At 38.9% G+C, this 16891-nt stretch overlaps 1 protein-coding gene across 4 annotated transcripts in view; it reads right to left on the bottom strand.

The window, feature by feature from the left end:
• L1CAM (L1 cell adhesion molecule) overlaps nt 1-16891 on the bottom strand; it is a 173296-nt gene that overhangs the window by 24729 nt on the left and 131676 nt on the right. For all 4 annotated transcript variants that reach the window (XM_063432660.1, XM_063432659.1, XM_063432661.1 and 1 more), the window contains 7 exons: nt 15037-15259; nt 14051-14166; nt 12701-12881; nt 10353-10475; nt 8813-8992; nt 7197-7307; nt 2435-2593 (listed from right to left, as the gene is read on the bottom strand). In XM_063432660.1, coding sequence (XP_063288730.1) covers nt 2435-2593; nt 7197-7307; nt 8813-8992; nt 10353-10475; nt 12701-12881; nt 14051-14166; nt 15037-15259 — 1093 coding nt within the window. The remainder of the gene's footprint in view (nt 1-2434; nt 2594-7196; nt 7308-8812; nt 8993-10352; nt 10476-12700; nt 12882-14050; nt 14167-15036; nt 15260-16891) is intronic.

A 16891-nucleotide genomic window follows, 5' to 3' on the forward strand; every position in this document is an offset into this window, starting at 1 on the left:
GGAAACAAAAGGCCCCAAAGACACAAACATAGAAGTAGCTGAAGAGCGTCCACAGTGAAAGTAGTCACATAAAACACACAAATTAAACCAACACCTGCAGGGGACTGGCAAGGGACCCCCTACCACCCCCATAAAAACCAAACATACAATATATATCTATTACAAATATACATTGAATTAAAGAAGCAGTACTCTGACCTGACTTGTGATGGAGCAGCAAAGGAAGAGGAAATGATATGGATGTACTCCTGCTTATATAGACTCTGTCTGTACTCTGATTGGTTCTTTATTTCAACAGTTTTTTTCTTTGCTGCTATGGAGTTAGTAAAGAAAGTTAATGCAAAATATTACGCCTCCTGTCATGTGATAAAATTACAAATTTCAACAAAAAAAAAACAGATTTGGGGCACCGATTCTGTATTTTCTGATACAATCTAAGCAGCCCTGGACTCAGCATGAGGCATGCACCTCGTGGGCCATTGGCCAGACTGTAGGCATAGGTAAGCGCACAGGGAGTGCCGGCACGCCTATGGATTGAGACCGGCAGGGGAGATCTCAGGATCTCCCCTGTCAGCTCATGCACAGTCGACGCTATATGAGCGCCAGCTCTGCTCTAAGCCTCCATGGGCCGGAGGGGAGATCAAAGATCTCCCTCACCAACCAACAGCAGCATGGAGGGAGGCAGGAGAGGACCCGGGGAGCTCTAGCCAGCAGCTCCGGCGGGTTCCTCTTACGAGATCTGAGCATTGCCGCGGCAACGCTCAGATCTTGCGAGAGTGAACTCTAGCCCCGAAGGCTAGAGTTCACTCTAAACTGGACCACCAGGGATCAGGGATGGCAGCAAGGATCCCCCTCATTACATAAGGTAAGAAGGGAGGGGGAATATTCACTAATTTGCCTCCACCTCCACCACCACAATCCCCCCAAACATACAGCACACACACATACAGCACCCTCACACACACAGCACACAAACAGCACCCCCACACACACAGCACACAAACAGCACCCTCACAAACACAGCACCCTCACCCTCACACACACAGCACACAAACAGCACCCTCACACAGCACACTAACAGGACCCTAACAAACACACACACACAAACACCCTCACACACAAACAGCACACTAACAGCACCCTCACAAACACACACACACAAACACCCTCACCCACATAGCACACTACCAGCACCCTCACACACACATCACACTAACAGCATTTTGAAGATGTTTAAGTAGCTACAAAAGTGGACTACAAACTTCTAAGTGTCCCTCTTAGTGCAAAGTCTAAACTTAACAAGAAATCCACAACAATCCTCCAAAGAAATGCTGGGTTTGTGAACAAATCCTGTAGAACCCGTTCAATATAACATAGTGTGGCCGTCAATATAACATAGTGTGGCCGTCAATATAACATAGTGTGGCCGTCAATATAACATAGTGTGGCCGTCAATATAACATAGTGTGGCCGTCAATATAACATAGTGTGGCCGTCAATATAACATAGTGTAAACGCCAATGGAATAATATCCCCAAAATAGTTTCATTCACTTGAACTAGAGTATATAACCTGCCGCTAGATGACTTAGTGTAATGGGAGAGGGGATCCACAACATATTAATTCTAAAGGTACAAGCAAGCCTTTATGAACACAAGCAAAATGTGTAATGGCAAAGCTGTAAAAATGTATAAAAGTCTTTTAGTGCATGAACGCTAAAAGCTTTCATGAGGTGAAAACACATTGTTTTGTTTTGTTTTTTTGGATAAATTTAAATATAATGTATTTGCATTACAAGCAGTGCTCAAAATGTCCACTTGCCAGTAGCAATTGGCAAGCAGAAATTCACTCCTGTGCAATGGATCCTTACTCAAGTCCTGGCTAGTAGGAGAGAACGTAAAATGTTAACGGACACTCCACTGCCCAAATACAAAAAAAAAAAAAAAAGATTGCTTAGTAGATATATTCCCACTGAAAGCATGTGTGTATTTAATTAAGCAATTTTCTTTATTGGAGTTATATCTAAAAAGAGCTTGTAAAGACTGCAAATATCTTGTCTGCAGCAATTAAAAGCCCTCCCCCTTCTAACCCCACCCATACTTTCTGTGGCTGCCCAATCACAGACTTGCCAATGCAGCTCAATGAGAAGTCTTTGCACAGCAGGTGCTATCGGCAATTGCTGCCTTTTGAGTTTAGCTCCACTGAGCTAAACTACCTACTAAACTACCAGGTGTCTGCGTGAATGCTAGGTGTGTTCCAAGCTTTATTTAAACAGTGCTAAGTTCCCAAATAAAAAAGTGCTTTAGGTGTTTAGAGTGTCTATCTACACCTTGTAGCAAGCAATAAAATAAGTTCATACACTTGTATGCTGTTGTCTCTGTCCATTCTTATTGTGGTGATAATAAGAGCTAATCTCTAACGTGGTGGTTCTTACCCACTCCTGATGTTACGATGCTACTGTTCCAAATATTTACATCCATGGTGCGATTTGTGGCCATCAAACGGATGTCATACGTGGTTCCAGGCATTAATTCATCAAGTTCGTAAAATGACTGCGAGGTGTTCACTTTTCCATGGGTTTGCCACAAGTCATCTATGCAGAGATAAAAAAAAAAAAAATCATACAAGAAGTTTGTAATATATTGAATTAATAATTATCATATTAACAATAATCTAAGAATGTAAGAACAGGGCAGATATATACACTTGTATGATTCTTCCGATTTTCCCACCCCACAGATTTAAATATTCATCCCCCTCTGCAGCTTAACTAGGGTATCTATATAACAAGTCTCCTATAGACTGTAAGCTCGTTTGAGCAGGAACCTATTGTTCCTGTAAGTTTTTGTAATTGTCTCATTTATTATTTAAATCTTCCCCTTTTATAATATTGTAAAGCGCTACAGAATATGTTGGCTCCAATAACAGATATATAAGGACGAGGTGGGCTATCACACTACTGGATGTTAAAATTCTAATAGAACCTTTACAGAAACATGGAAACAAAGAAACAGATTGTGACACCATCTAATCTGCCCAATTTTCTAACTACTTTTATTAGTCCCTGGCCTTATCTTATAGTTAGGATAGCCTTATGCCCATCCCACGCATGCTTAAACTCCCTCACTGTGTTAACCCCTACCAACTCAGCTGGAAGGCTATTCCATGCATCCACTACCCTCTCAGTAAAGTAATACTTCCTGATATTATTTTAAACCCTTCTCCCTCTAATTTAAGACTATGTCCTCTTGTTGTGGTAGGTTTATTTATTTTAAATATAGTCTCCTCCTTTACTGTGTTGATTCCCTTTTGATTCATTGAAAGGTAGATAGATAAGGTAAAGTGTTCTCTACTTTTATTAGCGAACGGTTTTTAAAACAAGTCATATTTTGTCAAAATAAAATATACCGAGAATCTGATTAATACTTTTATGAGAGTAAAAAATGTGGGGGATACTATAGTCTTTATTACGGACGATGTAGGCCTCGGAAATAGGAACTAATGTGCTTTTGCCAACTATCTGCAAATAATAAAGTTTCAATAAAAAATTAGGTGGATGTATTTCTATTCAATATTGGAGGATGGAGTTATTGAAGTTATCTCTCACATGAAAAATAGATACAAGCAGTTCAGCTGTTTTTAAGGACTCAAGAACACATTCGAACTTCCTTTATTCAAATGTAGTGATGTCCCGAACAGTTCGCCGGGAACCGTTCGCTGGCGAACATAGCGTGTTCGCAGTCGCGAACACACGTGATGTTTGGTCCGCCCCCTATTCGTCATGGAGGTGGGAGGGCCTGGGAGGGAGGGTCTGCTGCTGATTGGCTGGAATGTGTCTGCTGACTGTGAGGTACAGGGTCAAAGTTTACTCAATGATGACGAATAGGGGGCGGACCGAACATCGCGCGTGTTCACGACTGCGAACACGCTACGTTCGTCGGCGAACGGTTCCCGGCAAACTGTTCGGGACATCACTATTCAAATGCACTATTTAGACACACAAATGTACATTAATTTAAATTGGCAAAGGTAATATCCCCGCCCCAGGGCAGCCATAACAGCAGCCTTGTTAGAAAGTGTATATAAGACAAATAATAATAAAAAATAGAAATATATATATATATATATATATATATATATAAATAAAAATATATATGTATATTTATATATTTAAATTCTGTGCATAAATCTTACCATTCAGTTAATGAATAAACCTGAAAGTGTAGAGTGAAATGTAATTACAAAATATTTCGAAGTTGGTAGCGATATTATAACTTGGAAGTAAACCTGTAACTGCAAACCGTTGGTTTTCCGGATATATACGTAATATCTTCCTACTGATGGGTGGTAATAAACAGCGCTGCTCAGCAATATGCATGTAGTCATCTTTCTTAAAATAGCTTAAAATTAAATATTAAAGGGACACTATAGTCACCAGAATAACTACAGCTTATTCAATTTGTTCTAGTGAGTAGAATCATTCCCTTCAGGCTTTTTGCAGTAAACACTGTCTTGTCAGAGAAAATGCAATGTTTACATTACAGCCTAGTGATAACTTCACTGGCCACTCCTCAGGTGGCTACTAGAGGTGCCATTCAGTGTCTCCACCCTCTGTATGGAGACACTGAATGAGGAAGTGCTGATTGGCCAGGACTGTTTGGCTCTGCCCCTGATCTGCCTTATTGACAGTCTCCGCCAATCATATGGGAAAGCATTGTGATTGGCTCAGATAATCACTTTTGATAATGTCAGCCAAGCAGGCAGATTAGTGGCAGAGGCAGCAGCTGCAGACTTGAATACAAGTAAGATTGTACTGTATTTAGGAAGGCAAAGGGGGGATAGGAGGGTTAGATTGTGGTTTTAACACTATAGGGTCAGGAATACATGTTTGTGTTCCTGACCCTTTAGTGTTCCTTTAAAAAAAAAAAAAAAAAAAATGTCACTTTCGGTAAAAAATAGAACAAGGAATCTATGGCACTACATACAAATAAGAAAACCTTGGTGCTATATATATATATATATAAATACAAAATAGAATGGCTGCACTCACGGAATTTCTTCAGTTTAAAATATAACTTTTAATGAAATCGCATAAAAATCGACGTTTCAGTCCAGCCTGTGGACTTTCATCAGGATATGTCATCATTAAAAACATTGCTGTATATATAGGCATATAATCATAGTAATACATTAATTAAACAAACATGTGTAACTCACCCCAGGTGATGTGCCAGCGTCCTCCCCATCCAAGTGCGCATGTGCACCAGTGTACACGCCCCCTTCGTGACGTAATCGCGCTACGCTGCCGGCGTAGTCATGGGACCGCGGCTTAAACAAAACCCACCTCCATAATCATGTGAGCTATCACTTACACATGTGCATCACCCCAAGTGTCAGTACTATGTTGCCGGCTCGTGATCCGGTCATGTGCGCACACACGTCATTATGCCCGCCTCCAACGTGACGTCATCACGCCGCGTTTATCGGCGTTGTTATGGCAACGCGGTGTCTCTAACTTCCATCACCATAGTGATGTAAACTACCACTGTTTACAACTACACGTAGAGTGATCAATGAAAAATGGATGAAATATATAAAAACTAGACTGCATGATGTGAAAGTGCTAAGTGAGAAAATTATCCTACTTACATATAAACCATCTAGTGCATAATATTAAGGGCAATTGCCCTTAATATTATGCACTAGATGGTTTATATGTAAGTAGGATAATTTTCTCACTTAGCACTTTCACATCATGCAGTCTAGTTTTTATATATTTCATCCATTTTTCATTGATCACTCTACGTGTAGTTGTAAACAGTGGTAGTTTACATCACTATGGTGATGGAAGTTAGAGACACCGCGTTGCCATAACAACGCCGATAAACGCGGCGTGATGACGTCACGTTGGAGGCGGGCATAATGACGTGTGTGCGCACATGACCGGATCACGAGCCGGCAACATAGTACTGACACTTGGGGTGATGCACATGTGTAAGTGATAGCTCACATGATTATGGAGGTGGGTTTTGTTTAAGCCGCGGTCCCATGACTACGCCGGCAGCGTAGCGCGATTACGTCACGAAGGGGGCGTGTACACTGGTGCACATGCGCACTTGGATGGGGAGGACGCTGGCACATCACCTGGGGTGAGTTACACATGTTTGTTTAATTAATGTATTACTATGATTATATGCCTATATATACAGCAATGTTTTTAATGATGACATATCCTGATGAAAGTCCACAGGCTGGACTGAAACGTCGATTTTTATGCGATTTCATTAAAAGTTATATTTTAAACTGAAGAAATTCCGTGAGTGCAGCCATTCTATTTTGTATTTGGATATTTGGAGCCCTGGTAATGCACCCGGTTCATTGCAAGAACTGAAGGACAGCTTGAGTGCAAGGTATTATATATGTTTTTATATATATATATATATATATATATATCTTCGGAATACCTCTTAGTTAAAAGGAACACATCAATAAGTGCACAGTCGATATGGTGCCCTAGCATTGTCCCACAGTTAGATGTCTAACTATTTTATTACAGTTTAAGAACTTCCCTGGGTTCTTGGGGTGCAAGCAACCACATCCCCTGCATTCTGTGTTTTCTTACAGGAGTATCTGGATTACTCTGTAACGCAGAGCCATGCCACACCGTGGTCTTTAGATTAGAGTGTCAGCTGTACGCTCTCAGCCAATGAGTGCAGTCCTGCATTAGGCAAGTTTTATTCTATAGAGACACCTAGCTTCTTCTACAGAAGATCAGATGCAGCACTGGTGCCCAGGGGTCACAGGTAAGTTGTCAAACCGTATTAAAACGTTTTGTCTACTTAACGTGGGCACTCCAGGCACCATAAACACTACCGCGAGCCATAGCAGTTATGCTGCTTGGAGAATGCGTATAACAAATTAAATTCCTTTCTGAAACATGTAAACTCTATAGGACCCTGGTATGCTATCTAGCGACTTGCACAAGCAGGATTGCCATTGCTACAATGCTTTCCAGAACTCACATATTTTCTTCACATTGATGGGTGTCACAGGAAAAGTGCTGCCTTGCAGTATGTTGAATGTTTAAATTCAGTATTTCTATCTGATTCATCACCTGTAGCATTTAAATTCCATATAGTAAAGGGTAGCATTTTCCAAACGCTGCCTATTAATTTGTATATATTAATCTTACTTACTGCTTTTGCTTTTGATTTGGACTTTGAGCTCAACATTTTTCCGTGCATCCAATGTTATCATAATGCGTCTCTCTTCGGCCTTCAGTGAGACATTCATATTAGGGGGGAATTCTAAAATAAATAAATTAGATACCGAGATTAGTGGTAGAATTCATTTTCACCCTGACTAATAATTCAAGACTTTCAAAGACTTTCAAACGCATTTAATATATACAAAATCTGAATTCATAATGTGTTCCCTCTACTTGTGTTTTGTAAACTGCCTGCGCTGAAACAGTTTCAAAAAGGTTAAATTAAAATAAAAGGATTTTTTTTCCTATGAAAAAAAGTGTATGTTTTTGTAATGATTAATTTCTTCACTGTTTTAGTGTTCGGATATTTGTACGTATGAGTTCATGTAGGGAACACAGGAGGTAAGGTATTATTAAGCTTCGTTCTTTGTGTACATAATTAATACGTAGAAATCTTTAATCCTAGGTAGATATTGCTCCTACATCTAATAAATAAATAATACAATAATATTTTCATATATGATTCATAATTGACTGAAAGTAAAAAAAAAAGCTACACAGAAACAGTTCTGGGCTTTGCACATCTTGGTATACTATTGTTTATTTCGACCAGAAAAAAAAAGTAGGGAACACCTACCGTACAGGGACACACTACATGCACCCAGACTACTTTATCTTATTGAAGTGGTCCGGAGGCAGTGCCCTTGTCTGTTTAACCCTGCAATGTAAAACATTGCAGTTTCTGAGAAATTGCAATGATTACATCACAGGGTAAACTCCACCTCTAGTGGCTGATGTCTATACAGCCACTAGAGGGAGTCCTAGTCCCCAACAGAGTTTTTACTCAATGAAATGGCCTTGGACGTCGCTGGAGAGAGGCAAGTTTAAATTGGGTCTTTAATCCTTTTTCACCAAAGAGTGGGAACATATTATGTTAGAGACACGGAAAAAAACGCTATAATGTCCCTTTAAGCACAGTACAGTTCACCCAGAAAGACATAAATAAAGAATGATTGGCAAAGTCTTTCCAGGTGTTATCCCGTTATATCCCGTTATAATTATTAATATTATTTAGTATTTAGTGGCAACATTTTTGCCAGCATCATATAATGGGGAAAATAGAAACATGAATTATTCACAGTGGGAATCAGAAGACATTTTCAGTGTGCTTTATTCCTTGTGTGAGAAATTCAATGTTATTCTCATGTAGGTCTTGATTTAATATTGTTGGGTAGCTTTTCAAAGGATTTCATATTTTTGCATAACATTTTTAAATGGTTTATTATTATTTTTTTAAAATATATATTTTAAAATTGATTAATTTTATTACTTTTTTATATTTTAAAATGTTAATATTTTGAGATTTTGCTATATATTTTTTGACAATTTAACATTTTGGAAAAAAATAAATATTTAAGAAGTGCATCCAAAAATATTAAATAATTTGAAAGACTTAGTAGTCAGACCACGTAAATATGATATGTTGTCAAGTTCGTTTGACCCGAGTGATAGTTTGCCAAAAGAAATATCTGTGATATCACAGGAACAGTGAATCTTAAAGAATCAAAATGTAAATAAAATCAGAAGAGCTTTTAAAATCTTTACCAATCTCTTGCATTGTGCCGCCTTCTCTCACAACAGGGTCACTTTGCCCAGCACTGGTGGTGGCGTAAAGATAGAACCTGTAGGTGTAGTTGGAGCTGATGTTTGTAACTGTCCAGTTTTGCTGCAGGGGATCGTTGATTGTTTGAGAGAAAGACGTTTCCCCAATGTTAGTGCTGTTTACTGTAGGAGAGAGATGAGGTCAAAAGTAAGCCAAGTAGCCAAATATTTGTACAAAACAATCATTTATATGTCTGTCCTGCTATGCATTTTAAAATCACTCTTAAAATATAGTAAATGTTAGAAAAAGATTAAACTATTACGGAGCAGACCAATGCAGGGAGCGTTTGGGCATTTTTAGGGCTTCTTTAGGCCTTTCTCAATGTTGCTTTTTTATTCTAATCCTGTCTCTAACTTTTAACTGACTTCTTTGGTGTTCTGGTTGGAGAGAGCAGAGAGATTTAAACGTATAACTGCTCTACTTATAGATGTATACATTGTGCACACACTCCGTCGGTAATTAGCTGAATAGGAGGGATCGGTGTCATGACAGACACAATTCAAATTCTGAAGAAAATGAACTGGGTAGTTCATTAAAATATCTAAAAATATAATGTATCATAAAACCATGCAATATAATATAGTACGGGGTGGGGACATTTTTAAAAACTTTATATTAAAAAAAGCAAATGTACAAATTTATTCTGAATATGAAAACGTCTTTACTGAACTCTCACACTTACTAATAATTTTATAAACAGTGAGCAGTCATTAGCTGATGAATATGTGGTTTGCTAAATCTAAGCTGACTCTTTGCTGCAAGTGTTGGGAGATACGTGCATGAGATGGTCGTAGACAACTGCTGTCCAAATTCTACTCAACATGTCTCAGCATGCTCATGTCATACAAAACCCTTCCCAACCAAGTACCGCTGCACCTCTTCTCATTTTTCTTCTGACATACTTCAGTACATTTCGATGTATTATATGTTCCCTTTCCTCCCCAACATTTACCTTACTTACTTTTCCATGTACTCCTCAAGTCCGCACACACTTTCCTATAGCGCCCTACTAATGGAACAATATCCTTTGTCAAATCAAAAAGATCACATGGCTCATGAAATCTCACTAATTAACACCTATTGACAAAGGCATACTTTGACTCTTTAAAGCCCAACCTCCATCCTGACCTGGTCTAATTTTCTTTTTAAGTGTCTACGTCAGTCCAACTCATTGGACCTCACATCCTCTTCCTATCACTTTCTACTTCCAAGCAAGGTACCCTTCAAAGTGACCTCTCTCTACCCTTCTCCCAATAGCCAATATAATCTAGTCTCCTGCCACTCATCCCTAATGATCTATGCACTCTCTGAGTATTCAATCATTAATGTATCCATCCATGAATGTATCTATTATTAATACATGTAAAACATGCCCTGGATATATGAGAATAAATGAAAAGACACGTCGTCATGGTAAAGTACCAAAGGATGAGTAATGAGCACAAATTCTTGAAATCAGATTCTGTTCTTAAGGCCACTTACCTATCTCATAATATATTTCATATCCTGTTAGGATGCCGTTAGCAGAATCCGGTGGCCCCCAAGTTAAAGTCAGGGAAGAGTCAGACAGGCGATCAAGTTTTAAAAATGATGGCTTGCTGGGCACTGTAAAAACAACATTATTATAATGCAATTATGAACATAACACTATGAAAAATACAAGTGTACAAATTGGAAGAGAACTGGAGACACCTATGAAGTATTACGGGATCATGGCAGCACTCCCATGGTCTAGGGAAGGTGTCTTAAAGGGGTAGTATGGTTAAAATGATTTTATCTGTTTCAGTGATTTGTTACACCTCACCATAATAATATGTTAACGGGTGTTTTCACTGGTAAATGCAAATTCTTGGAATACATATGATATGAACATATGTGATTCCTAAAACAGGTACACTATCTACAAAACATATGACTGCACCCATATTTTCTGAATGGCAAAGACACATCGAAAGGGGTGGAGGTAGTGATTGCTAGTGTTTCTTTTAGAACAGCCATATAATACTTTAAAAAGCATGGCAATAGATTCAGATTGGGATCCCAACAGCCATGGGACAAGCATTTGGTGCTTACTGTCCTTTAAAGCAACATTTTACTCTTTGGTATATACAACTATGAGAAACATTTTTCAGATTTAGCTAACTCCAGCAGGGGGCGACTCACTAACGAACAATTTATATATTTAAAAGTTATTAAATTGAATCAATCTTTTCTTTTTGGTACATTTGTATTTTTGTTGTGCATTGATGCATCACACTAGCAGTGTATATACATAGGTTAGTTAAATAAACAATATATGGCAAGCTAGTTTATACAACACAAGATAATTGCACAATTGTAAAAGAAAATGAAATAAAGAACTCAATAGTCGCTTAAACAGAAAATAATGTAAGACCACCAGAGGGCACATAATGATGTTGACATCTAAACAACAATTAAGCCATTATAGGGGGATGAGTGGCCCCAACTAAAGCTTGATCAGCCTACACCACACTGGAGGAAGTATAATTCTCGATGGTGCACTGGTGTGAGGACCTCCCTGGTTCCCCAGGTTGAATGCCTAGGGAGACGCATTTAGCTGGTAAACATCACCCAAGTTCCAGGAGCAATCTGCATCTTCTGCCCTTCAGCTATGCCATTCCAGACTTTCCAATTCCCGGAGAATGTCACTCTAAACTTCATCAGCTTGGGGTGTCGATAGCGATCCCGTCTTCGAGGGTCCGAGGTGCATGCATCAGACGACCCCCTACCTGGCCCTGGAACAAGGTGAGTGTGTAGCACGCTCTTTCTGCTCCTCTGGAAACTGTTGTACATCTGATATAGTAGTAGAATTGTAGATGTTAAAACTTGTTTTGTGGAATAACTTTAGTCGAAACCGGGAGCATGTCATCAAATGCTTGTAAGATATCCAAGTAAACGACCTGCTGTAGCACAGAATCAGCTTGTCGCTGTGGAATTTGGTGATCCACCATATGCACATGGCCGTCAGCTATCTTGGCCAGGCTATGTCGATTTCGGCTTGTAGTCAAACGTCCTTTGCATGAGGGAGTTATAAAGCCTCCTCGGTGGGATAACCACCACCAATCAAATGAGGGGGTGAATGGGGAATCAGTATGTTGCTATAGTGGGCTCAAATTCCTCTAGGCTGGAAGATGTCCGCCTCTCCCATCAATAGTATACTCTAGGCCTCGTTCTTTGGAGTGGGAGACTCCATGTAGCAATTTAAAATTGGATTGGTAACCATTCCAGAGTGTGTCCACCAGACAAAGCTTAGGTATGTCTCTACCAATCTCTTCAGGAGAGTAGAAAGAGGTGATAAAATTAACAATATCAAAAGATTAGTTGCTCGCTCACAACACTTTTCTCCGCTATTAGACAGGCCCTCAATATCAATACATTTTATTTAATAGAATTTCCATTTGTTACATCATTCTTAGATCCATACTGAAATGTGATTTCATAAAAAACATCTTCTTGAATAATCATTGCTGTGCAGATGATTAACTAATTAACTAAAGTGTGAACTCAAATTAACTAAAGTGTGAACACAAAGTGATATTTTGATCTTCGGCTAAAATATCCAAACTAAAAAAAAAAAATGACCAAGTCAAAATCTCCAAGTTATCTTTTTATTTTGGCCGAATAATTCACTTTGAATTCCAGACACTTCACATTTTCATAACTATGATTCTGTACAAATCTTTTCCCTTCTTTCATAAAATAAAACAATATGAATCCTACTATACCACATTGTCGTAAACACCCAAGTGGAAGTCAGGGTACTTTTAAAGGGTGCCTTTGTAAACATATTTCCCCTCTTTATTTCTCACCTCCCTCATTGGTCCGAATTGAGGCCGACTCGCTATACCTTCCATTGCCTTTTCCATTGAAAACACGGACTTTCACTGTGTAGTTGCTGAAAGGCTGCAACCCGGTGACAAGAGCATGGGTCGTATTACCATGAACCATGACCTCAGGATGAGGACGTCCTCCGTGACCAATACATTGCACCTGGGGAGGGACGTAAGGAAGGTAATGAACATGTAACATTAGAAACCCTTGAACTACCTTAGCATGAAATTAGATATTTTGTTTCTCCAACTACAAAGGTCTTTAATAACAGGCAACTAGCCCCTAATAAAAAAAAAGTAGAGAAAGGGCTTTTCTGTTCAGACAACATTTCCACTCTATGATGTCAAGGTCGGAAAAATTACACAAGAGAAGTGAGAACCCTAATGAGGTAAAACATAACAAAATGTACCCTTTTGGTTGTAGGGGCATAGCTTTTAAAAGTTGTTAAGGTATGGTAGTGGGTCTCATTTTTCTTTCTGGAGTCTTCATAAAAGGTTTTAGCTGGTTCAAAGTAAGATGTCTAGCAACAAGAACTATTCCTAAGCTAGTGCTCGGCAAACCAAAATACCAGGTCACAATGGTAATGAAGAAATGGGACCTTGTGCCTAGAATCTAGTTGTTTTTTTTTAATGGTTATTTAAGGATCTAACGTTCTCCTAGACCTGCCTCATCAGCTGCAAAGGAGTGTACTGTCTCTAAGTTATCCAACAGTAGAGGCAGCTCTCATTGGTACCCTGAATGATCGATTCGGAGGGGAGTGAGTTAAAAGGTTAAATTTAAAGTAAAGATAAGATGTGAAGAGGAGGGATGACTTGAGAGTTGAGAATTGACTGGAAAGGGGTGAGATTGGTGGAGAAATTGTTAGCACTGAAACCCATATTTATAGTTAGTTATGCACAAAAAAAGCCAAAAAGTAATATTTTGCTGTTTTTTACTTTTTGGCCACAGAATTTAGTTTTTAGGGGAATATGAGAAACCCTTTCCTAACAAACAATGGGGTTCTTCAAATGGGTGTACTGCTTCAGTAACTTTGCTTGAGACGCCCTGGTTGTAGGAATTGACTACAAGTAACTCACAACACATGATTGATCATGCTCAACTGGAATTACCATAAAGCTTTGCCAATCATATGGTTGCAATGCATGCATGGAATTCGAGGTCAACCTCAGTGTCATAATCCTGAATTAGAAAGTATGAGTGGTAATGGTAAACTTCATAAAATGGCATATATTAAATGAATTTGCTCTTCCATATTAGAAATATAATTAACAACATAGGCATAAATGTCCTGTATTGTCTTCTAATCCAGTTGAATGGACTATACTCACTTTGAATCCTCTTAAATGACCATTCAGCCCTTCTTTCTGTACGGGCAACCACGCCACCTTGATAGTACTCTCACTGATTGATTCTAATCCCACGTTCTCTGGGACGGTGTCGGGAACTGCAAATTAGAACAATACAGAACATTCCATCAGTAAGGTGGACCAGCAGCTGATAAAGGTGGAGGTGTGTACTATTACACTGTGAAAAGATGAGAAATATCATCAAAAGTTACTTTACTGTAGATCAGAAATGTCATTTAAGGGAAATTATAAAACTACCATGTTTGTTCTGATTTTTCCCAGATATCTGATCTGTCCTTTACAGTTCTTACTGAAACCAGGAAAATACCTTTCAGCCAATCAATGGACTCACATTTGCTCATTTATAGCCACAAACAACATATCACTGATGTTAGATGGCATCTAGAACATGGTTATTCCATTGGCTTGGTTCTGCACTTATTGACACAAAATATTCATGTGCATATTTTTAATTTCTCTTTTATTAAGTGCTCAAAAGTCTAGCGGTGCAGTAGTTTGCTTGGGGCTTTCCTTTCATTCTTTTTTCCTATCTTTTGGTTTATAGAGGGTTAATGTTTCATCACTATTAGCTAACCGTTTGTTTGCATGTTCAAATGTTCCGACAGTGTGTTAACACATCATGCCCAAGAATAAGAGCCATGCGGCACGAAACGCGTTAGGTGACTGTCCTGGTAATACGTTTCCTTTTTATTGATTTGTTTGTTATGCCCCCATTTTTCTTTGTTATACACTTTCAATAAATGTTTTGTTTCACTAAATCAATGAACTATGGATAATTTTCTTAGAATTATACCACTTTTTAATTGAGAAAGAGAACCACTGAACAATCAGGTCCAACCTTTTTGTTGCATTACGGGCAGCAATTCTAACCCTTTGTTTATGAAAAGAATGTTACATAAAGAAGATCTGAGTAAAACAGAATACTTTGTGGCCAGGCAGATACTCACAGTCTTCTCCAGAATATCCAATGACAGTTTTTGGCTCAGATGCAGTACCATGATTATTAAATGACTGCACTTTAATCTCATAAGGCACGTATGTGTTTGTGTACTGCACCAAAATTGGAGGGCTCTGGGTCTTCTCTTCTTGCCATGTTTCATCCAGACCCTGTCGCCTCCACCTTACAAGGTATCCAAACCCTTCGCCATTCCAATCAATACCTTTCAGAGGCTGCAGAACACAAGGTGGGATGATATCAGTAGGATAAAATGCAGATATTCATATTCTAGAGATTTCACTTATAGATGTTTAGAATTTGGAGCAGTCTGTGGGATTGTCAAGGTTATACAAAAAGTTAACTTATTTAATTTAAAGAGGACTTGTCACATCCCAGGATAGTTAACATTATGTTTACTTATCCTTATAATATAATCCTTATATATAATATGTATTTGTGAGATGTGAAAATTAAATGTAAAAATCTGCACCTCCTTATCTTGCAACTGATTGCCTCCATCTCAGCTCCCTGTCAATCATTGATATAAGCAAGGTTGCCATCATGGAGGTACAGGCCATACACCAAGGGGGACAGGTCTCATATTTTATATGCATATACACATATACATATACATACACATAGATAGCTTGGCACTCACCCTTTCTGTCCATACAAAGTAGAAATAAATGCCCTGGTGCAATCCCATGTTGAAAGTATACTAAATATTTTTAAAAGAGATGTACTCTGTGGTCTTTGTCAAGTGAAATGATATTTTAATCCATATGCAAGTTTAAATACATCCGATCGACGTTTCAACCTGTTCGGGTTATCGAAACGTCGATCGGATGTATGTAAACTTGCATATGGATTAAAATACCATCTCATTTGACAAAGACCACAGAGTGAATATCTTTTTCTCTTTTAAAATATTTTATTTATATATATATATATATATATATATATATATATACATACACCTGTGGATTTCAGGTTTATATGGCAAAGGGGGGGGGGGAGGCACATCAAACTCCCAGCCTTTACCTCTGCCGAGTCCTCTCTATGGATACTACAATGCCGAGGCTTGCGAGAAGAACCTGAACCCAGCCACAAAGTACCACCAGAACACCTGGAATATCCTGTCCCCCACTATCTGACCAGCGATAAGAAGCAGAGGGGCGGGGGATAAAGCTTATGATAAATACAATTATAATAATACAAAATTAGTATACTCCAATTTCATCCCCAGAGTACACAGTCCAAATCCCACACAAGAAATGTAAATGCATACCGCATCCTATGTACACTCTACATCCACTGTACACACTTCCTCCTTTACATACACACTCACCACCTGCTATACACATACACTGCATCCACAATACCAAGGGTAGAAAACCTTCTGCGCTCCAGACATTGTGGACTACATCTCTTATAATGCTCTTACAGCTATAATGCTGGCAAAGCATCAGGGGAGATGTAGTCCACAACATCTGGAGGGCAGAAGGCTGCCTACATCTGCACACTGGATCCTCAATACACTCACTGCTTCCCTTAACACATTTCCTTGAATATACACACACTGCATCTACTTTACAAATACACACTACATCCGTACTACAGATGTAAGTAGTGGGAGATGGTAGTGGGATGGGTGGAGGGCCCTGAGCGTGGACACGTGGGCAGTGTAAGATTTCTGATTGCAGACCTGACTATGAGCTCTGCCCTTTGCACCTGACAGTCAGCACAGAAAAAGCAAATAGAGAAGAAGAAAAATAAAAAAAATGTTTCTATTTTGCCTCTTCATTTGCATTGTGTGCCAAGACAATGCCCTGTCTGAACTGGATTATGATGTAATTTGCTAAATC

The sequence above is a fragment of the Pelobates fuscus genome, chromosome 9, assembly GCF_036172605.1.
Source record: "Pelobates fuscus isolate aPelFus1 chromosome 9, aPelFus1.pri, whole genome shotgun sequence".
Taxonomy (NCBI): Eukaryota; Metazoa; Chordata; class Amphibia; order Anura; family Pelobatidae; genus Pelobates; species Pelobates fuscus.